Consider the following 22,813-nt stretch of genomic DNA (forward strand, 5'->3'; position numbering starts at 1 on the left):
TGTTTTGTTGATTTTAAGACAAAAGCTAGCTGGAGTTAGCTCAGACGCTTATGATGTCAGTAACAAGACAACTTGACTATCCTGATTTTTGCGACAGTATCTGGGGATTTGATTGCAACTATATCTACGAGTCAAGATCACATCTAGTGTTTTGTTAACTTGCATTGCACAGCTGTCAACTAGTGCACACTTTTGCCTTACTCGCAACATGTAATTGTCTAATTTGACCTTTTGACCACTCGCAAAAATATGCTGGAGGTGCCTGAATCAATTCTTGCCAATCAAAAGTTCTTTCTAGTTATCTAGGTGTAATTCTTACTGCATTTCTTAGCGTGTGCAGCAGGCAACAGAATGTGCACTGGGCACCGAGGGTATTCATTCTCTTGCCAGTGGCACGAAGATTAATTTACAAATGTGACGCATGTGCAATGCTCCCTTGCTTAGACAGGGGGCGACATTGCAAGAAACGTCAGATTGTAACATTTAAAAAACGAAGAAGCCGTCCTGGTTGCGCAGAGGCAGACAGAGCCGCTGGGTGAGATGAAGACATGGATTTTAATTGTTTTTATTTCCCTGAAAGATTAAACGTATGCGCCGTTTTCTTTTCGAAGATTGTACTAGTGTATTAACCTGTGGTAAATGTGACAAAACCGCTCGTTTGACGCCTGCTGTACAGCTGCGGCCAGCCGCTAAGCTAACTTAAATGCTAGCTGCGATCTTGTTTACAAGTAAAACGATAAGGGGTGTGTTTCCTTTCGTTTGTGTTTCACCCTGGTTTCAAAAATATTTGAATTTCCAGATTCTTTTAGTCTCGTCAAGTAGGTGACAATGCGATGAAAGCGGCGTTTTACACGTTTTGATTGTCTGCACCCCATACAGGATGCGTCTAGCATGATTTGAAATCAATTTATTATCAAGGCTAGGAAGAATGAAACGAAGGAAGGGTGCAGAGCATAGGGGAAACTTTTTCGAAAGGGGGGAGCGTGTAAAAAAATGAGTATAATGTAGGAATGAAAGAAGAAAACGTCGATGTACGTACGTATAGGGCGGAGTGAGCTTGGAAATAACTAAGTCAATGAGTATTAAAAGTGGGAAGGTAACAAGAATGAATTAATAGAGAAATTAACGTAGGACGGACAGTCAGAAGCAACCAATGATAAATGGTGGGAAGAAAAAGTAGTTTTTCCAAATTGAAAGGAAAGTTGAATGAAGAAGGGAAGTTCAATGGACGTGAAACCCTAATTTAGAACCTTAACACTGACTTGCTAATGCTAAAAATGAAATGCTAATGAATCTATTGTGTATTGTAAATTGTGTTGGCAAATAAGAATTTTGTGTTAATGTGTGTTAATGTGTTTACTTATGGGTATGCAGCGACAATGGATCAGAAGATTCCTTATGATGACTATCAACTCCCAGTGGTCTTCTTGCCCTCTTATGAGAACCCTCCAGCATGGATACCTCCTCAAGAGGCAAGCTACTGTGTTTGTGTTACAGCACATTCGACTTGCCGGATTGTAAAAGACTCGATACTGAATACGGGTTGTCTTTTTTTTTTTTCCTGGCTCAAACAGTTTTTGCTCCTGCGCAAATGTGTGACTGCTGTGATCAACTACGTTAAGATGCGACATGCACTTCACTGATTACATATTTCATCATTTACCAGTCACTCAGTTCAACTGAGTTTGTGCCCTACATAGTAGATTTGACATCATATTGAACAGTTTTCACTGTGTTGTTTTAGAGGATTCGCCACCCCGATTACAACAATGAGCTGACCCAGTTCCTCCCACGCACAGTGGTCTTGAAGAAACCTCCGGGAGCACAGCTTGGCTTCAACATTCGTGGGGGCAAGGCTTCGCAGCTGGGAATCTTCATATCCAAGGTTAAATATCCCTCAATGAGTGCGTGCGTGCCATGCAAGGCTTGACAATATGGATATAAACTAGAAATTCAGATTTCTCTGAAAGATCCAGTTTACAATTGTGATTTTTTTTTTTTTTTTTACCTTCAAAACGAGTCCTAATTTTGCTTCATTTCTCCGAAAAGTAAACAGGCTTTCAAGTGCCAGTCCCCCCTCAGAAAAAAGAATAGAATATATCCCAGTCATCTTCCATACCGCTTTTCCCATATTTTATACAATTACTTTATTTTGTTGCATATACAGCAACACTAAAATCACAAAACACGTTATCGTGTCTAAGCCTTCTTATAACAACGTAAATTAGGTCAGTATAACTGCTTTTCATTTGGGCTGAGTTCTGTCGCCAACTTTTTTAGAAAGCGCAAACGTTTTTCAGCCAATAATGGAAGATATGCTAAAAAAATGTTGTAGCATATTAAATAAAGCATATTAATAAAAAAAAATTGCTCATAGCGTACTGCGTGAGTACAGTGTCGTGTAGTTTTACTCAGTTGATTTTTTTTTTTTTTTTAGATGAACACAATCCTTGATAAATTTGAATTATATTGTAGTATTTAAATGTCCTCTTTGGGATTGATATATGACTACAAAACTGTCGCTAAAAGTGATATTTTACACTTTTGTCCCTCGAAATATAAACAAAATTGCATATTCTAACCAATGTCTAGGACTTTCAGGTTGATGTATGGAGTCTAATGTTGAACTATGGAAGCTGCTTGGAACAAAGAATCCTGTTCCAGAAAAATAACTTCATGAAGTATATTCATTGATCATTGTATCCCATTGGGTGTTGTCAGGTGGTTCCGGACTCTGACGCGCACCGTGCAGGACTACAGGAAGGAGACCAAGTTCTTTCCGTCAACGAGGTGGACTTCCAAGACATCGAACATTCCAGAGTGAGTTACATTGATTCTGTAGTTTGTGGAACAAAGAAGTGGTAAGCAAGGGAAGCGTCTTGAAAATAAATCGCCTCTAACGTGATTTTAAAAATGTTGATGCATCAACGTCGAGCAGTAACCGTCGAAAATACACCAAAATGCGACCCTCTTGCACCAAATTGAGCAGAAGGCGTACGGCCGCGTTGCACAGCAACCATGGTAGATTAGCGCTTACCTGCTGCTGCTGTCTGAGGCAAAATTCATCAAGGGAGTATTCCGTTATAGAGACAGTCGTGAGTTTCAGCATCCATTTCTCGTGGTTTCGTCCAAAATGTCACTTGGGGCAGGAACCGAATCGAAGACTCGTCGGAATGGTCCAAATCCAAACAATGGCCGCTCCGAGGATTTGACGAGTCGTCAATGTCATCAATTGATGCTACGTATGAAAGGTGACACGCCACGTCATCGGCGTACGTCACCAAGACATGCTCACACCAGTACGATCGCTTCCAGATCCCGTCATCGATAATTGACGTGCTTGTTCCACGCATGTATTGTGCATCATTTTGAAGGGGATTAAGTGGATCTTCTAAATATGTAACTCAGTTGTCGTGTTTGACCCACGAGGGTCCGGTCACATACCACGTTTGCGCAAGGCTACAGGGATGCTAGGTAATGCCTGAAGTCACGCTTTGTTTTTGGCTCGTCACTGACCATTCGAAAAAGTCCTAACCTCGCCGAACCCGTTGTGTGTCTGTCTGTACGTGTGTGCACATCTTCAGGCTGTGGACATTCTAAAGACTGCACGGGAAATCCTGATGAGGGTCCGCTTTTTCCCTTACAGTAAGTTGGCTGACGGTCCTCGTGCCAAAAGAATATTTGCAATCTGCAATTTTCAAGTTCAATTTCGTTTGCAAAGAGTGCTAAATGTGCTTGAACTCCAATGAATAAAACCCGAAGTCAGATGATACAAATTGGAATAGAGTCGACTTCGAAGCTATCCTTTGGTATGATGGAGCACGTCCACAAAACACCAACCTCGCCCTCATAATGGACCGAGCGATTGCTGAATTAAGTCTGCGGTAATGTGTTAGAAACTTGCCACAATGACACTCTCGCCTGCTTTTCAGTATCTTTTATTCCGGGCTTTTATGAGGAGGTTCTTTCATGCGGCCATTTAAATGAATGCCAAACTTCTGTTCCCATCATTTCAGACTACCAGAGGCAGAAGGAGAGGACTGTCCACTAGGGGGTGTCAGAGACCAAAGAAAAGGTCATTGTCACTTCGTTGAGCCTCTCCCAAACACACAACCCACCGCTCTCATGATTTTCTCCTGACTTCTGTGGAGAATTTAAGGGAGCGCATTTGCATATCGATAGCCACGCCAATGTATGAAGTCAAAGAGAGGCATTTGAATGAGGCAACGTCAACGCGGTTTGCAGGTTGAGACGAGCTTACACGTCGGGAAATGACCGAGCCGTGTCGACATGCCCATGCGTGAGATGTAAACGTCAAGGCCACTCTCGCCGAATCTGAAAAGACCGTGGTAGCTTTCTGTGGAAATGAACTCATCGACGAATGAAAGTCAACGTCAAGGCCGCGCGCGCGCGCACACCACCACCAAAAATGAGAAGAGCGTGGTAGCTTTCCGTGAAAGTTAACTAATCGACGAATGAAAGTAAACATCAAGGCCACCACACAGACAGAATATGAAAAGACCGTGGTAGGTTTCTGCGAGAGCTAACTAATCGACCAAGTCCAGCACGTTGGTTGCTCTTCGACGTGCAATTTCCAACCTCGCGTGAATGAATTGCTGTCTCTATGCTACTGAATTTGACATTTTCAGTCTTCTTGCTGTGCCACCATTTCTTTTTTCTTTTCTTTGTCACGAGCTGTTTTTCCCTCTCATCGTAGTCCTCTCGACAAATAAATATTACTGTGTGGCTTCAGTGTTCCCATTGATGTGAACTTTGTGAGAATCGGTAAGGCCACGGCGTGGTCAAAAGTGGTTTCCATTTATCTTCTAGAAAGACAATCAATCACATTTTTGCCTGAGGAAGGAAATGAATTGAACGTATCAATTGATTCATTGAAGTCCTCAAGACACTGTGGATGTGGGGACATTTTTTTTAGGTTGCATCACGGTTTATTCTTTTTCTCGGGGTGCCCCCCCCCCCCTAAAAGAAATCACACGTCAGCTGAGAAACGTGTCTGCCACCACCAGGCCTCATTTCTTTTCCTCAATCGTACGCATCAAATGAATGCAACAAAGCTCTGAAAGACATTTTGAGCAACAAGAATCAAGGTGTTGGTTTGGTTGTTTTGTTTTCCGCCGCGTTTGAGCAGGCCAAACCAGGAATTTGCCTTCGGTACATCTCAGCCCGTGTTCAACATTGAGGTGACTAACACTTTCAGGACTTTCAGCAGATATGACCAAATGCACAAAAAATCACGTTGATTTAATTGCACAAGCACTCTTCCAGTATTGCATGTCAAGATGTGCCACCAAAACTATAAGCCTATCATTCAAAAACAACAACAGCAACTTGTTTGCGTTAAACCAGGCATGTGCGAAACGAAAGCAAAGGGCTCGGGCGGCTCGACGTGTCCCCTTCCGCAGACGGACGTGGACCGCTTTGAAAGGAAAGCAGCGGGCGCGCAGGCAGGCAGGCTCGAGCGGACTGACGTGCAACGTACGCTTTGAAATGAAAGGCTAAAGGCACGTCGGTGCGCTCGACGTGTCCCCTGCGCGTCAAAGCCGCTCGACGTTTCCTTTCCTGCCTATGTGACGGACGACGCGCGTCTGAGCTCGCGGGGCTACGGCCGTCACGTTCGCCTTCACGGCACTCACCGACCGCCAGCTGCTCGCTGCGTCCGTATCGTGGCATCCATCGTCCATCGCTCAAGAGACAAACTTTTCCTTGGTGGACTGCGCGCTTTGGAGAGCGTCGGACATGCGGATCTTCTCGATGCGCGTTGCACTGGTGCTGCTGCTCCTCTCGCCATGGCGCCACGTTAAGCCAGGTAAAAGGGCAGCAAAATGTCTTTGCGGAGATGCGCTGCGCTGTCAACATTGCAAAGTTCAAGCGGCTGTATTGTGTCGGACTGGGACGAATCCCCTGGCTGGCTTGCCTCCTGTGCTTGTTTCAGAGGCAGGAAGCAGCTGCAAATGCACTGAGAGCACTGAGTGCTCCTGCAGCGTGGGTCAAAGCGTCACCTTAGATAGCGGCTTGACCGCTGCTTCAGTCGTCTGGAAGAAGAATGGCGAGGCCCTTCCTGAAACTGTTACGGCTGCCGACGGAAAGGTAACGTTCCCATCGCTGACAGTTCCTGACGCCGGGATGTACGTGGCCATCGAGGGTACGGATGTTACCAAGACGAAGGCGTTCCTTGTCCAGGTTTACGGTGAGTTTGAAGTTGCAGGCCAGTCCCTGTCCCTATCTGTGTCCCTTTCTGCAACCAATCCTCTTTGTGCGTGCCAGCCAGCCAGCCAGCCAGCCAATAATCTACATTTGGCATCTCGAGCAATCTCCAATTGGAGCGCACAATAGTTTTGCGTTGGATTTTTCCGGAAGCTGTTGAAACGGGGTGACATCTTGTAAGGCTGTAGATTGAATTTGTGGTCAAATGCCTGTTAAGTGCACGCCCCCTTTCCAAAGGTCAAACTTGCAACAAGTTGTCTCAATCGCGCATCGCGCTGCCATCACAGCAAGCTTGCGCCCGTAAAGTGCTGCCGCATTTCCCTTTTCCCACAGACCCGGTCGCCTCAGTCCGCGTTGAACGTGTCGCTAAAAAGCAGGTGTCCCTCTCCTGCATCGCATCGGGGAGCTTCAAAGAACTCAAGTGGAAGGAGGGAGGAAAGCCTGTCACCAATGGCGAGAACTACCAGCTCAGACTGAAGAACGCGCAGTTGATCATCAAGGATGTCCCAGCCGAGGCGGGGGCCTACACTTGCGTGGCCGTACAATTCGACGGCAGCGAGATCGCGTCCGATGCTTTCCAACTGGACTGAGCAGCAGTGGTGAGTACTCTTCGTGCCCCGACAGGGGTCATCACAGTCCATATTTGAAATGACCTGTTTGTCTTTGTGACCGGCACACTTGAGGCCTCCACCCGCAGCCAGCTCCACCTCAGCGCCTCCCTCCCAAAGGCTTTTCGCCTCGAGGTGATACTACTCCGTGTCGACGACGGCAGAGAAGAAATCGGTTCAAGTGGACGCCCCCCCCCCAAAAATGATCACCCCAAATGTGCTGAATTGCATTGCATTGCATTGCATTGGCAGCGCCGTTGCGAGTTGTAGTACTGCTCGCTTGATTTCTTCAAGGATATATATTTTGCTTTTGCTCATGAGGTTTTCTCTCCGCTTTCTTTCTTATGCTTTGTTTTCGAGGTTATTTGCATCGTGTTGTCTCTTCCCTTTCAGCCGGATTGTAAATTGGCAGTGAAATAAAGTTTGATCGCATGACGCGTGCATGTGGGCGGGCTCAGATGCTTCTTTGGATCGCTCCCTCCTCCGGGGAACCCGAGGTCCTCTTCATACGGCCATGAGTCCCGCACGTCGAAGCATACAAAAGCGCATATGTAGGGCCTCCCTCACAAAAGCCAATGACGGACATGTAGAATAAAAGTACGCCTCAACCATACGGCTAGCAACAAAGCCGTACGGAACTCGGCGGCGGCGGCGGCAGTGAGACTCGGCGGGCGTGACCTCTGGCGAGTGTTTGCCGTATGGCTTGTCGCAGCATAGGTGCCGCAAACGAAAACAGCCGTCAGGTAAGCAAGGCAGCGTCACCCCTCTGGATGGTTTTGTGATCTTTTTTCTTGGGTTAGGGTTAGTTACAACCAAGTTGCGCCAGCAACACAACACAGAGCGGTACAAATAATAGGCCAGCCAGAGAAGAAAATGGAATGCAATGCAATGCAATGATTTGAGAATCCTTTCCAACCTACGTTCATTCAATGGAATACACTACAGAGACAACATATTTCATGCTCAAAAATCATGTAAACGTTTGCTTATATATATATAGTGTCGTGCGTACAATACAACTGTTGGGCTTTTACTTTGAAAGGCGTCGCACTTCCGTGTAGCGTGCATGTGAGCTGTGCGTGTCGGTGAACAGCGCGAAGTAATGCTGCCCTCAAAATGTGTGCTAACGCGAAGAAAAAAGTTGACAAGGAGCGCCGTGTTTTCAACAAGACATGGACTGTTCTGCCCTCAGAATTGTTTTCATGATGTAATGTTTTCTATGTAAAGAAGCATACACAATGGTTATTTGTTCGGAAGCAAACCGGAAATGTGTTTTGAAATGCACCGGAAGCTGCGCATGTTTTTGTTGAAGCGACTTGACATCTGATGGGTGGAGAGACGTTGGCGTTACTCGCGTCATCTAAGCAAAACTTTCTCCTCTCCTTATGCTCACGGAATCAACGGCTGTAAGTTATCATTGTTTTATTGGATAACTTTATTATTGTTTATAAGATAAGAAGAAACTAAGTGTGTTTGTTGTTTCACTTGCAGTTTCACTCGTTGTGTTTAACACTGAATCGAAATAAAGGGAGCAAGACGCTCTGAATCCTGGCTCAAGTGTTCTATACATGAGTTTGGCTGGCTGATGAACTGTGACAACGTACATGAAGTACATAACGCACAGGGAGATCAGTATATGGACTGCCAAGTATTTCTTTACAGAAATGAAAGGTAAAGCCATGTGCCTGATTTTGTGGTACACAACTCGCTGCGTTTAAAGAATAGAATTGGAGTCGCCACTACACGACCAAGCATGAGAAAAAATACATGTGTCTGATAAACAGGGCGCATCAGAGGCTGATGCATGGCTAGCAAAACTGCAAGCCCAACAAGGACGTTTTGTCCAACTTCACACCCAGAGATGGAGCGGCTTTGTCATTTGCGGTAAAGTTAAAGAAGTTCAGAATAAATTGTGCTGATTAATAATTGTTTTTTTATTTGACCTTTACGCCACAATTTCGCATAGCTTCATATAAATATAAACAGAACAATTGTATTCTTCCAATTACCAGTACCAACTATTTAAAATAAATCATTTGGTGCATTTTACAATGGAAGAAGATTGAGCAGGTTGAAGTTATCGTAGGTGTGGCCCTCTGACACAACTCCGGTTTTTCATGTGGCCCCTTGGAAAAATGAATTGGCCGCCCCTGGCTTTGAGCGTACAATTTCACGACATTGTGTCGGACAAAGTCAAAGTCTGCTTCGTTGTCAATCCCTTCACAAGCCAAGAGACGCAAAGAAATCGAAATTACGTTCCCACTATCCCACGGTGACAAGACATAGTAGGCAAGATTCAAGAGTTTTTTATTCGCCATGTTTGAGCGTGCCCAACAAGGAATTTGACTTCGGTAAAGCACAGCCTCTGTTCAACATTTAGGTGACTAACAACAACACTCAGGACATGTGAAAAATGGCAGATATTCTCAAACGTCCCCTGATCTGAAACTCCCAAGAGGGCAAGGAAAAACTCAAAACTCCAGCTAGGGGAAATGAGAAACCTTGAGAAGAGACCACAGATGGGAGGGTCCCTCTTCTAGGATGCCCAGGCTGCAATGGATGCAGAGAGGACACATAGTACAAACAGTGTGGACAAAAAAAGGTGCGGAAAGCGGGATGTTATTGCACAGTAATGACTCTGAGACTCTAAGAGTTGATCAGAGCGACAGCCTGGGGGAAGAAGCTGTCTCTGTGTCTGCTGCTTTTAGTGTACAGAGCTCGAGAACGGCGTCCGGAGGGGAGTAGTTCAAACAGGCTGCAACCTGCAACCACGAGCTGTATGTACGGACGGCGGTTTCGGGAAGCTTTCCTGAGCCCATTTGGCGATGTCCTTTACACGCTCGTGTCGGATTTGAAGGCAGTGCCGCCGTCTGAGGGATCGAAGGTCGCGGTCATTCGGTCTCGGTTTGCGGCCGCGGCCGGACTCTCGGAACCTTTTGAGGAGATCACGGAGCGTAGACGTCCCAAACAATTTTGCTTTGAGAAGCTCAATTCTTTTCTCACACGGCGGTGGACAAAGTGGTGGTGAGCCTCGCCGCCATCCTTGCTTGCGGATGACTGAGCACGTTTGGGGAGGCTCCTTTTGCACCCAGTCACGGTACCCGATTCGCCTGATCACATGTGGGATGTTCCAAATAGGTGTTTGGTGAGCTTTTCTCAGCGTTCTCAGTGTTTGTTAAAGTCCCAATGATCATCATCACACACACACACACGCACGCACACGCACGCACACGCGCACACACACATCTGGGTGTGGTGAAATTTGTCCTCTGCATTTAACCCATCCCCATGTGATTTTGATCCATCCCCTGGGGGAGAGGGGAGCAGTGAGCAGCAGCGGTGCCGCGCTCAGGAATCATTTGGTGATCTAACTCCCCCAATTCCAAACCCTTAATGCTGAGTGCCAAGCAGGGAGGCGATGGGTCCCATTTTTATAGTCTTTGGTATGAGCCGGCCGGGGTTTGAACCCACAACCTTCCAGTCTCAGGGCGGACACTCGACTACTAGTAGGCCACTGAGCTGGTTGCCACCTTGCCCAACTTCTACTGCAAGTGTTGCACCCATTAACGCCAAAGTGAGTTATTGTTATCATTATTATTATTATTTGGCACCAAACAATGAAGTTGAAGTATTAATACGTCGGTGGAAGCAGATTTAGGATCAATACCGAGGGATTGCCATTTAGAAACACCTTCGGCTTTAGTTGACAAATTCCGTCCAAAAGGAGAGAGAGCTCTCGACTCAGCCAATGAGAGCGGTGGACACTCTGGCTCGACCGAGGTGCGCGAGCAGACGTTCAGCCACGTGAACATCACCAAAGCCCCGTCCGTCCGTCACAGATCGAGGTCGACGGACCGACACCGATGCTGCTCGCCTCGCCGCGGCAAACTGGACTCCAGACTACCATGAAAAGGGGAGACCGACAACACTGTTCCCGCTGAACATGAAGGCGAGAGAGAGAAAACACTGAAGAGAGAGCGAGAGAAAAAATAAGCATTTTGAAAAGACTTTGCACAAATAGCAGGGATGGAAACTCGCCAGCACTCTCTCATTTTCAACTAGCGACTATGAGAGCGAGTGTCTCTTTCCTTTTCTTTCGTTTTGGTACACGTGAAGGAAGCCCTTTGACAATTCCTTGTGATTTAGGCCCATACCAATCCACTTGACACGATTCTCATTTCAAGGACATTGATGCGCCACCACCTGTTTGCCACTCATCTTAACTTGGACAGGTTTGAAGGCGGACGCTGAGCAAGCCTTTGCCGTGCGTTTCCTCACCCCTGTCACCAGCAGGTGTTTGTGAGTTCAAGCTCCGATACATACATAACCAGAATGAAGGGGTTTCTGTCGCAACAAGGTCCGGAAAAACGTATTCACACATTTATTCGTAGCAGGTTAGATTATTGTAATGGCATCTTTACAGGCCTTAACAAAAAAAAAAAAACCATCAGGCAGCTTCAGCTGATCCAAAATGCTGCTGCCAGAGTCCTCACAAACACCAGGAAACTGGATCATACTACTACACCGGTCATTCGATTGCTACGCTGGCTTCCTGTGAGTCCAAGGATCGCTTTTAAAATCCTACCGCTGGTCTACAAAACGCTGCTGCCAGAGTCCTCACAAACACCAGGAAACTGGATCGGTCATTCGATCGCTACGCTGGCTTCCTGTGAGTCCAAGGATCGATTTCAAGATCCTACTGCTGGTCTACAAAAACGCTGACTGGTCTCGGACCAAAATACGTGTTCCTTATGAAGCATCCAGACCCCTCAGGTCATCTGGAACTGGCCTGTTGCATGTCCCAACAACAAGAACCAAGCAAGGAGAAGCAGCAGTCAGTGATTATGCTCCTCACCTGTGGAACAAACTTCCCATAGATCTGAGGTCTGCTAAAACTGTTAGCTCCTTTAAATCAGGGCTAAAAACGTTACTGTTTACCGCAGCGTACTCTTCAATTAAAATCCTCTCTTTTGAATTTTATTTTAACCAACCAACCAACCAACCAACCAACCAAACCAACCAAACCAACCAAACCAACCAAACCAACCCAACCCAACCCAACCCAACCCAACCCAACCCAACCCAACCCAACCAAACCAAACCAACCAAACCAACCAAACCAAACCAAACCAACCAAACCAAACCAAACCAACCAAACCAAACCAAACCAACCAACCAACCAACCAACCAACCAACCAACCAACCAACCAACCAACCAACCAACCAACCAACCAACCAACCAACCAACCAACCAACCAACCAACATACGTGCGCCCTTCACGCGCCGCAGACGGACGTGGACCGCTTTGAAAGGACGCAGACGGACGTGGACCGCTTTGAAAGGAAAGCAGCGGGCGCGCAGGCAGGCAGGCTCGAGCGGACTGACGTGCAACGTACGCTTTGAAATGAAAGGCTAAAGGCACGTCGGTGCGCTCGACGTGTCCCCTGCGCGTCAAAGCCGCTCGACGTTTCCTTTCCTGCCTATGTGACGGACGACGCGCGTCTGAGCTCGCGGGGCTACGGCCGTCACGTTCGCCTTCACGGCACTCACCGACCGCCAGCTGCTCGCTGCGTCCGTATCGTGGCATCCATCGTCTATCGCTCAAGAGACAACTTTTCCTTGGTGGACTGCGCGCTTTGGAGAGCGTCGGACATGCGGATCTTCTCGATGCGCGTTGCGCTGGTGCTGCTGCTCCTCTCGCCATGGCGCCACGTTAAGCCAGGTAAAAGGGCAGCAAAATGTCTTTGCGGAGATGCGCTGCGCTGTCAACATTGCAAAGTTCAAGCGGCTGTATTGTGTCGGACTGGGACGAATCCTCTGGCTGGCTTGCCTCCTGTGCTTGTTTCAGAGGCAGGAAGCAGCTGCACATGCGCTCTGGACAAGGCGTGCTCCTGCAGCGTGGGTCAAAGCGTCACCTTAGATAGCGGCGAATCCTCCGTAAAGGTCACCTGGACGAAGGATGGCGCTGAGATCAAGCAAGGAAAGGCTACTTATACGGACGGTACGGACGATACCCAGAAAGCAACAATGACCCAGTTGACCAAAGAAGACAGCGGGTTGTACAAAGCAACATGGACGTCAGGCTCAACGCAGACCACTAAGTCTTTCACAGTGGCCGTTGCGCCAGGTAAGTAAGTTGCCATCCCTTTTGTGCCGCTAGTTGTTGGAACTCGCCTGTAAGCCAGTCACGCGGTTTGGCAGCTGCTCAAATTCACGTGCAAGTGGGGGCACCGCAGGACAATTATGGGGATCAAGCCGGGCATTTTTTATTGTTTGTGTGCGTGTGTGTCTGTGTGTGCGCGCGCGCGCATGTGGTTACTATCCGTTTGTTGCGTCCATGGCAAGTGTCGAGCAAAGAAAGCAGAAGCGGGATCATCTGCTGCCGCTAGTCACCTCCCAACATCTCACCTGGGGGAAATGGTCTCCAAAACTGTTTTGACTCGGACCGCGAGTTGTGCGGCGTTTTTATTATCATTTGAAACCGAGAGGTCCCTCCCTCGCCGTCACAAGGCTCTGGCTCCATCTTCAGGTGGTTCGGAGATGATAATAAATAAAACCAAACACCCGGAAAACACGAGTGGAAATCGCGGCAACTGTGTGTAACTGTGGTTCCCAAAAAAGAATGAAATAAATAACTAACTGTGCTTTTGCCACCTCTCTTTTCTGGCAGTCATCTGCACAGTCCACCAGGTGTGCGCTGTCACCAAGGGCCACAGCTTCCAATTACCTTCCAGCCTCACGGGCGTTGTCAAATGGGGCAAAGGAGGAGCCGAAGTAACGGATAAGTTTGAAGACGCCGTTAACAAGCCTAATCTGATCAGCCAGGCTGACACGGGCGCTGCCGGGATGTACGTGGCCATCGAGGGTACGGATGTTACCAAGATGAAGGCGTTCCTTGTCCAGGTTCACGGTGAGTTTGAAGTTGCAGGCCGGTCCCTGTCCCTATCTGAGTCCCTTTCTGCGACCAATCCTCTTTGTGCGTGCTAGCCAGCCAGCCAATAATCTACATTTGGCATCTCGAGTAATCTCCAGTTGGAGCGCACAATAGTTTTGCGTTGGATTTTTCCGGAAGCTGTTGAAAAGGGGTGACATCTTGTAAGCCTGCAGATTGAATTTGTGGACAAATGCATGTTCTGAGCACGCCCCCTTTCCAAAGGTCAAACTTGCAACAAGTTGTCTCAATCGCGCATCGCGCTGCCATCACAGCAAGCTTGCGCCCGTAAAGTGCTGCCGCATTTCCCTTTTCCCACAGACCCGGTCACCTCAGTCCGCGTTGAACGTGTCGCTAAAAAGCAGGTGTCCCTCTCCTGCATCGCATCGGGGAGCTTCAAAGAACTCAAGTGGAAGGAGGGAGGAAAGCCTGTCACCGATGGCGAGAACTACAAGCTCAGACTGAAGAACGCGCAGTTGATCATCAAGGATGTCCCAGCCGAGGCGGGGGCCTACACTTGCGTGGCCGTACAATTCGACGACAGTGAGAAGGAGTCCCCAACCTTGCACCTCAGCAGCGTTGACGCCGATGACGACCAGGTTCTCCTCCCCAAGCCCGGTAGCGGTTCAGGCGGTGGCGACAGTCAGTACTCTGTCCTCTCCCCCCAGCGGGGTCACTCCAGTCTCTATTTGATATGCGCCCCAAGCTGACCGCGTTCCTCTTTGCGTGTGACCCTCAAGGATCGAGCGCTTTGGCTGGCCCGTCCGACAGTAATGCTCTGCTGGTGCTGTGCGTCCTGCTGCTTCAGCTCTACTGGATGGTCTAGCGCCCGCCGCAAGCCCAGTGGGGTGAGTCAACGTCCGTCCGTCCGTCCGTCCGTCCCACGCTCACCCAGGTCCCTTCAAGCCGTCTTGCTTTTCAGCTGCTGCTGCTGCCCGCTGCGTCCGTCCCTGGCTAGGAGACGGACAGAGAGAGCTCCACCATGGCCAGCCGGCCGGCTGGCCGGAACACCCGCAGCCTGCTCCACCTCAGCGCCTCCCTCCCAAAGGCTTTTCCCCTCGAGGTGATACTCCTCCACGTCGACAACGGCATCGTTTCACACAAGAAGAAATCGGTTCAAATTGAAAAAGAAAACAAATGCCCCAAAACGCCATATTGCGTTTCTTCGTATATCGTGTTGCATTCTATTGTATTTGCTGCCGCGCTGTTGCATGCTTTGTTCACTCTTGATGCTATGGCGGCATTGTGCAAGATGACCGACCCTTGGGAAAGAGCGAACTGGGTCGAGAGAGAGAGAGAGAGAGATGTGGCCAGTTGCTTTGCAGCATTGGGAGGGAGCTCGGTCAGCACACAGCGAGCCTGGAACGGGCCGCCGCCGCCGCCGTGGCAGGAGGTGATGCTTGATTATTCATTCAAGGTTATTGATTCTTTTGCTGGTGATGTTTTCTCGCCGCTTGATGTCTTTATTGTGCTTGATTCATGCAAGGTTATTTGCATCGTGTTGTTTCCTCCCTTTCAATTGGATTGTATTAAGCCGATAAATAAAGTTTTGATTGCATGACCGCGTGCACGCGCGTGTGTGTGAGGATCTGTCATGTTGGATAAAAGTTGTTCTCTCGCTCCCCCCCCAACCTATCTCTCTCGCGCGCTCCCTCGCTCTCTCTCGCGCTCTCGCTCTCCACTAGGTTGTAATACCCCAAAAAACAATTTGTTTGCAAACTGAAATATTCGAGGCAAACCCAAAACTCAGCTCTGGTCTGCTCATATGAAAATGTCCGGCACTGCAATCAAACATTAATCCTGAGAGCAATGTTAGCCAAACTCACAATAACAGACAAAAGTCGGATGCCTCGCTCATCAATGCAATTGCGAAAATAATGATCCATGCCAAATTCTACGCTAACCATGAAAGCACCGCGATAGAATTGGGGCTCATAAAGTATCACGTGACCCAGAACCGCGTTAACATTGCTCATATCAACTTGACCTGTCATGAAAATACGTAGGTTCAAGTTCAAGTAAGCCGTACGCTAGAGGGCGCCAAAGTACAGTCCAACTCCAGCATTGAGGGGGATGGCGGCGGCGGCGGCGGCGGCAGCACGGACGTTGGGGCCAATAACGTTAAGAGAAATCCTCTTTGTGGCCTTCCGCCGACGACGTGTCTCTGGGGCTCTACCACAAGGGCTGCGGCGGTAGAAGCTCGATGGGAATCGTCTTTCCACGGGGGCGCCATATGAGGGGGAGGAAGACGGGAGGAGGAGCCCTATCGCACAACTCCTAGGCGGTCTCGCTGGACGTCAGCAAAAAGTTGACATGAGCACAATTCCCTTTTCATATGGCGTGAAGGGAACCTCCGTACCAGCTCGGGAGCTTGTTTTTTGTTTGGTGGGTTTTTTGTCTTGTTTTCTTCATGCGAGCGGGAAGAGGATAGAAGATAGCGCTCTTTTGGAGCTGGTTTCCTGAACTAGCGAACGTTACGGACTCCCTTTTGCCTCCGACAAGTAATAGGGGAAAAACAAACAAAAAAACAACCTCACCATTGAAGTTGGAGACAGCATGGTGCACAAATACGGTGAGTGGAGTTTGTGAACTTTAAGGACGTGTCAACAACTTGTTTCCTGTTGCTCTTCTCGTCCAAACTGTAGATGTTGACGGACAGGAGAGTGATGAGTTCAGGTGTGCTCAATGGAGGAGAGAAAAGTGCGGAATCTGCCAATGGCGGGCGGTCACGGCCTCGCTCATATTGCCTAACGCAAATGTGAACTGTTATGTCGTTTTTTAGGGGCCGGGGAGGGGGGTTGTGGCATAAAATAATTCATGTGTGTATATATGTGTGTATATGTAGATATACATATATATATATATATGTATGTACACATATATATGTATATATATATATATATATATATATATATATATATATATTTGTCTTTACGTATTATATTAAATGATCACTTTAATGACGTTCCAACAAAGTTTGTTGTTCGTGTCTGTCCCAAGTTTAAAAAACGTGTACAGTAATCCGTCGCTACATCGCGGTTCATTTGTTGCGCTACAGTACATCGCGGATTCCCCCCCCCCCCCCCCCTTCCAAAAATATAATGCAACGGAACATTTAGTGTGTGAGCCGCCGAAAGTCGATGAAGATGGTCTTTGGGAAAAACGTCTGTCCTGACCACTTTCTTTTTCTTTTGTCGATATACGTAGACACTGAGCGAGCAGCAGGTCTGCTCAGACGCTACCAGGCCAACTTGACGAGTCCAGACGAGCAGGCCCTCAAGACCAGTGTGGGCAAAGTGTCCGCTATCCTGGGCAGCCAACTCTTCCAAGCGCTTCTTGGTAAGGAGGAAAAAAACAGAAAACATCACAGTCCTAAGAGGCTACCTATCCAAATCAGCGGCAGCAGCTTTTTCTCCAGTGTACGTATGTGTGTGTGTGTGTATACAAAACTAAGCAATTTTTTCTTGATTGGTTGCTCCTTAGTCGAGTAACATTCCGTCCGCATCAGGCTCCGCTGCGATAGACTCACCTTTTCACAACATTCCTTGTCATTAGCACGGGCTCTGTCTGTCCAAACGCTAACATGATTTAAAATCTTGCGTTACACGTGGTCAGCAGTCGTTAGTGGCGGGTGAGTTGAAACAAAGGCGCCCAACTGCTTTGACAAGAATGTCTTCATTGTGCTGTGTAGTTGAATTATTTTATGCCACTTCTGGCTTGTACCATTTGTTTTTTTATTCAGATACTTAACTATACCAGATCCGTGATGGTCTGTGTGATATTTTTGTTGCCGTGGCGCTGTGCATTTCTTTAGTTCTAAAAGCACATTCATGCAATGAGTTCGAGGTTTCCTGCAGTGTTTCTCTTATTGAGTTGTGGCCGCTGAAGCATTCGGTGAGTGTGAACATCCTTAACTCTCATTTAAAAGTGAAAACTGTGTTTTTGTATTTTAAACCTCAACTTTCTGTCTGGCATTTCATTTGGCACGTATGAGGTACTACATATTTTCATGAGGTGGACTTGAAAACCGAATAGCATAGAATGTAGTCATTACAATGCTGCAAGGATTTGGGTTCTCATCGAAGATTCCAAACATTCTTGACAAAGAATGTGCCAGTAAACAGCAGACAGACAAATCGAATTTAAAAAAATAAATAAATAAATAAAAAATGAACCTGCTCTTGGCAGCTCTTCCAATCACTGCCAGAGCTCCAGTTCTGGCCTGTTTGGGTCATCTGGGTCTTTGTGAAGACCGAGCGGTGGCGTCTTTGCCTGACTTGCGGGTCTTCAGCAAGCTCATGCTTTTTATTGAACATGTGGTTTGCATCCCAAAGCTAAGCATAGTCATGACTCACTCGCCTTGGTCTTCTCCTCTGCTCCTTGCCTTCACGTGCTGGAGGCCACGTGAGGCGGCACTCTGCTGGTGCTGTTGTTGTTTTTCTTTTTTTCTATGGCTATTTTACTTGTAGTTCATTGCATATTTGCGATTCCATAATCACAACTTGACCAATTTCTTGATGCTAAGTTACTGAAAAACATGATCATTGATGTGAAGGTTGAAGTGATACATTCTCGCTCCAGAGGTTAAATGATATAAACTTTTTTTTTTTTTTATCTTAATGTAACGTATTTTGCGGACATTAAGACACTGTTTTTTTCATCGTTTGGCCGGGTTTTATACTCAGGAGTGACTTATATGTGAAATTATTAACACATATTACAGACTAGCAGTAGATCCACCTCACATGTTATTTTCAGACTAAACCGGATGAAAGCACGCTAGGCCTGCGTTGATAATTTCAACATTGTCTGTAATTCATGCAAACAACTGAGAAGGGCTTAACAAAAATGGCACGGAAAAAAAAAATCATATTCTGCCTAGTCAAGTCAAGTCAAGTCAAGTTTATTTGTATAGCCCTAAATCACAAACAGTCTCAAAGGGCTTCACATAGCCAAAATTGACAATTATTCTCAAAGCATCCCCTGATCTTAAGCTCCTAAGCGCCTATTCATATACAAGCTGCAAGTAGTAAAATATGCAGCAGAAAACGGTAATTGAGTGGCAGGAAGAAAGTTTGGAGTTAGCGAGACACTTGTAAGGGACTGGTGCAAAGCGGAGTTTGCTCATAGTGAAATGAAGAAGACAAACAAAAAAAAAAACTATCGCGGGCTAAAAGCTAGGTGGCCAAAGCTAGAGGAACGAGTTCATACATGGGTGCTTGAACAATGTGCTGCCAGGAGAGGCTTGTCAACAGTGCAGTTGCGTCTCCACACCCAGGTATTTACTAATAAACATGAATAGAAATGACTTTGTAGTAGGAGGACCTTCTTGTTGTTATCGCTCCATGCAACGCAATCGACTCTCTATCAGAGCAAGGACATTGATGTCCCAAAAACTCCCAGCAGACTTCCAGGTAAAGATTGACAGTTTCTGTGAGTTCATTGAGAAGCATGTAGTAAGTGAGCACAACGTGACACTGGATCATATTATTAACATGAGCGAGATTCACCTCACGTTTGACATTCCCATGGGTCGAAGTGTAGCAGAAAAAGGTCAGAAGAGTGTTAATATACAAACAACTGGTCATGAGAAATCACACTTGACAGTGGCATGTTGCGGAGATGGATCAAAATTGCCACCAATGGTCATTTTCAAACAAAGAAGTATGCCAAAAATCCCCCTCAGTTGCAGTCGACGTGATTGAGAAACGGTGGATGGATCATGAAATGATGGCTCTTTGCAGCACGCCAAGCTCTGCTTGTGATGGACTGCATGCGAGCGCACATCACACCACAGTTAAGAGATGAATTAAAAAATCTCAGCTCCATAACTGCCATCATTCCTGGAGGCTTAACCACAATACTCCAGCCACTTGAGATCTCCGTGATTAGGAGCATTAAGGCAGTCCTGTGGGAGCAGTGGAGGATGGGCGGCGAGCACAGCTTCACGCCAACCGGGAGAATGCGCCGTGCAGCTTTCTTGGACGTCATCGGATGGATGGACAAAGCATGGGCTTCGGTGAAAACCCACACCATTCTGTCAGGATTCAGAAAGGCTGGAATAATGGTAACTGAAACTAACGATGAGTTTGATGTCAGCGGCGGAGACGAGGAAGCGCCCCACGTACTTCCAGAATCTGCAGCGGCTTCCTTTGTAAGTGACACGGACGACAAAGATTTTGAAGGATTTCATGATTTGGATTGACAAACTTGTTATTTATGTTATTGTTATTTGATATATAGTTTATTTAGTGTAGCAACTTGTATATCTTTTTACCGTTACAGTTCAGTAGTTTCCGAGAAGGCCGAAAGGGTGGGAGGGGGGACGGAGATTATTGTTGGCTCGTACGTTGAACTCTTGTTTTGTTAAATAAAGAGCCGGTTACCAAACCCACGACTTGTCTGGTACTACTTTGGTAACGCTACAATATAGTTATAAAGCCCTTCGGAATAATTGGAACCGCACCTGACAGCGAGTACGACCGACGTCACCACCGCATTTACTTCCGGAGTCAGCAGCGGAGTTTTTTTAAGCGACACAGAGGATGAAGGTTTTGATGGATTTAATAAGTTGGAGTGACGCGTATGGTTCGATAAACTTGTTATTTATGTTATCGTTATTTGGTATATAGTTTATAGCAGTGGTTCTTAACCTTGTTAGAGGTACCGAACCCCACTTTCATATGCGCATTCACCGAACCCCTCTTTAGTGAATTTTTAATTTTTTTTTTCAAGACAGAGATGTTTTTACTGGTGCACAAAATGAGCCGTGCATAAACATCACCCTGTTCAAAGAATAAAACCAACACAACGCATAAATTCACAACAAATGACATACCAGCAAATCAGTGCGACTTCTGCTTTTGCCTTTGCGAGACCAGTTCACATATGCGGATACATATGAATCAGGTGTGTTTGGACCTCCGCAGTGGAGGCTCTGCCGAACCCCTGAAACCGACTCACCGAACCCCCAGGGTTCGACCGAAGCCAGTTTAAGAACCACTGGTTTATAGACATAGTTATATAGGCCTGTGGAATAATTAGAACTGCGACTGACTGAAATGTTTGTGCTAAAACCTGACCTCTTCTTATAATGAGTCTAAATTTTGTAGGTGTCACCTGCTTCCTTTTTCAATTTGCTGCAGGACTAATCTTTCCATTATCATATTTCAGTTTTGTTTGTTTTGCCTACAATTTTTAATATTAATCCTTTTCATCAACACATTGTCACCTTTCTAATATGTGTTTTATTTTTCTACTATGCATTTTTCACTTTAATTTATTTACTGGAGTTAAATAACTATGTCTGGCAGCCATTGTTTGGCATTTGTTTCATGGTTGCACTGTCAGGAACAAAAGCTGCCTCAACTGTGCATTCAAAATTTTGTTCTAGGAAGGAATGACGCTTTGTTTGGGTGGGGAATCTCCATGTTATATATATATATATATATATATTTTTTTTAGGGGGATTAATGGTTTGGCCTGGTTTGTAATTGTGACCTAGTTTTCCATTGAATGTGTTACTCCAGAACAGGGTCACATTCTTCTTTTTTTGATGCCCCAGCTCCTCCGCCCAATAAAAAAAAGCAGTTGGATGTTCCTTCCAATTGAATGAACACATGACAACGAGAGGAGGCCCGGTTTATACAAACACGCTAATCCTGCATGTAACGAAAGGATAACCCCCCTTGCTTCCTTCCACAACTTTTTATCAGTCATTGCCCTAACATCAACAGATCTTCTCGCTGCGACGATGTTATGTTTTCTCCATGGGAAGGAATGCATGTGGTCTCTTTGGGTTGGAATGCTTCCAATTTACGTATTTGGGAAAGTCTGTACACGTGTGAACGTGCAACCTCATGTCGGGACATCGGCGAGCAATAGAACAAATACACAGTACAGTAGATACTCGTAATGCTCTCGGGACTATATATATGTATGTATGTATGTATGTTGAAATTCTGAAATGTGCAATTATGGAATGAAAGGTGCCTGCACGCCAGCAGTAGGCAGGAAGTGCTCACACGAATTGCAGTATGTACACTTGTGTTTTGTCTTTGTGTCCCCCCCGTCTACTGCCCGATGACTGCTGGGATAGGCTTCAGCTCGCCTGCAACCCCCGTGGGGACAAGCGGTACAGGAAATGGATGGATGGATTTATTGTCCATTATGTTATGTTCTCGTGCGAACAGTGCTGATTTTCAGTTTTTCTTATCAAAAACCTTACTTTAACATAAGACGGTGATTTTTGCATTGAAATAAGATTGAAAAAGTGGGGGTCTAGACATATACCCATTCACAACGTTAGATGGCGCCAGATATCTTTAAAGCCAATTCTGAACTTAACTCCCCTGGCCAAAGCAAACCCCTGTCACGAAGTAGAAAAGTAAAAATAGCCATAGCGGTTTACATTATTTTATTGCAATATTTTTCCTTATTCAGATTTGTTTCAAGAATGCAGTTACAGTTAGACTTCACTTTGATGGTTAATGCAATTATTGCAATTTTGTTGTTTTTTATCACAGTAGATTGGTTCATTTACATTTCAAAAACCAGAAGCCATTCATTTACAAATGTGATTGCACTTAAGTTTACATATTTAAATGTTCAGATATTAAGATGTGATAGACAGTTTTTGCATGATTTGAATGAGGCAAAATAACCTGCTTTTTCTCTCGAATATATAGTTATAATCATTTCATTTCAGATCTACTGTAATTATTATCTGTCTAAAAATTCAATTTAGTGTTCAAAAAGTCTTTTTTCAAACATGAGTCTTGAAAAAGAGGGGGTCGTCTTATATTAGAAAACAATCAGGGTCGTCTTATATTCGGGCCAATACGGTAAAAGCTAGCAGGCCTTTGTTGTTGCTGAAAAAGCATTGCCAAAGCGCTCTGTTGAACTTTTGTGATGACTTATTCTCCGCTAACCTCATGTCTACATCGTAACGGCTCCCATGTGTGACATCAGCACAACTCTCCGAACACATTCACTTTGAAGCCCTGCCACCTGCTCATCGAGCCAATTTTTTTCCAAAAACAACAATGT

At 46.2% G+C, this 22,813-nt stretch overlaps 4 protein-coding genes across 7 annotated transcripts in view; all 4 read left to right on the forward strand.

The window, feature by feature from the left end:
• The first annotated feature begins 417 nt into the window (after positions 1-417).
• Positions 418-4,752, forward strand: pdzd11 (PDZ domain containing 11). Of its 3 annotated transcripts, none has more exons than XM_049755633.2 (6): positions 418-535; positions 1,375-1,472; positions 1,745-1,885; positions 2,722-2,820; positions 3,585-3,645; positions 4,017-4,752. In XM_049755633.2, the coding sequence occupies exons 2-6, from the start codon at positions 1,380-1,382 to the stop codon at positions 4,049-4,051; spliced, it is 429 nt and encodes a 142-aa protein (XP_049611590.1). In that variant the 5' UTR covers positions 418-535; positions 1,375-1,379; the 3' UTR covers positions 4,052-4,752. The 3 variants fall into 3 exon arrangements, with proteins under 3 accessions (XP_049611590.1, XP_049611623.1, XP_049611601.1); XM_049755644.2 differs by having other exon boundaries at positions 506-587; XM_049755666.2 differs by lacking the exon at positions 3,585-3,645.
• A 311-nt stretch (positions 4,753-5,063) lies between these two features.
• On the forward strand, positions 5,064-8,384 carry LOC137840509 (contactin-3-like). Of its 2 annotated transcripts, XR_011087201.1 has the most exons (5): positions 5,064-5,827; positions 5,954-6,208; positions 6,559-6,824; positions 6,909-8,239; positions 8,325-8,384. XR_011087201.1 is itself a non-coding variant. In XM_068651547.1 (4 exons), exons 1-3 carry the CDS (start codon positions 5,758-5,760, stop codon positions 6,813-6,815), a joined length of 582 nt encoding a protein of 193 aa, XP_068507648.1. In that variant the 5' UTR covers positions 5,064-5,757; the 3' UTR covers positions 6,816-6,824; positions 6,909-8,384. The 2 variants fall into 2 exon arrangements, 1 of the variants encoding a protein (XP_068507648.1); XM_068651547.1 differs by having other exon boundaries at positions 6,909-8,384.
• Positions 8,385-12,174: 3,790 nt separating this feature from the next.
• On the forward strand, positions 12,175-15,323 carry LOC125989292 (hemicentin-1-like). Its single transcript, XM_049755504.2, has 6 exons — positions 12,175-12,556; positions 12,683-12,961; positions 13,505-13,744; positions 14,087-14,407; positions 14,506-14,613; positions 14,688-15,323. The coding sequence occupies exons 1-5, from the start codon at positions 12,487-12,489 to the stop codon at positions 14,589-14,591; spliced, it is 996 nt and encodes a 331-aa protein (XP_049611461.1). The 5' UTR covers positions 12,175-12,486; the 3' UTR covers positions 14,592-14,613; positions 14,688-15,323.
• A 547-nt stretch (positions 15,324-15,870) lies between these two features.
• dlg3 (discs, large homolog 3 (Drosophila)) overlaps positions 15,871-22,813 on the forward strand; it is a 63,016-nt gene continuing 56,073 nt past the window's right edge. The window contains exons 1-2 of the mRNA XM_049762124.2: positions 15,871-16,337; positions 16,973-17,104. Coding sequence (XP_049618081.1) covers positions 16,322-16,337; positions 16,973-17,104 — 148 coding nt within the window. The 5' untranslated portion in view covers positions 15,871-16,321. The remainder of the gene's footprint in view (positions 16,338-16,972; positions 17,105-22,813) is intronic.

This window comes from Syngnathus scovelli, chromosome 1 (assembly GCF_024217435.2).
Source record: "Syngnathus scovelli strain Florida chromosome 1, RoL_Ssco_1.2, whole genome shotgun sequence".
Lineage (NCBI taxonomy): Eukaryota > Metazoa > Chordata > Actinopteri > Syngnathiformes > Syngnathidae > Syngnathus > Syngnathus scovelli.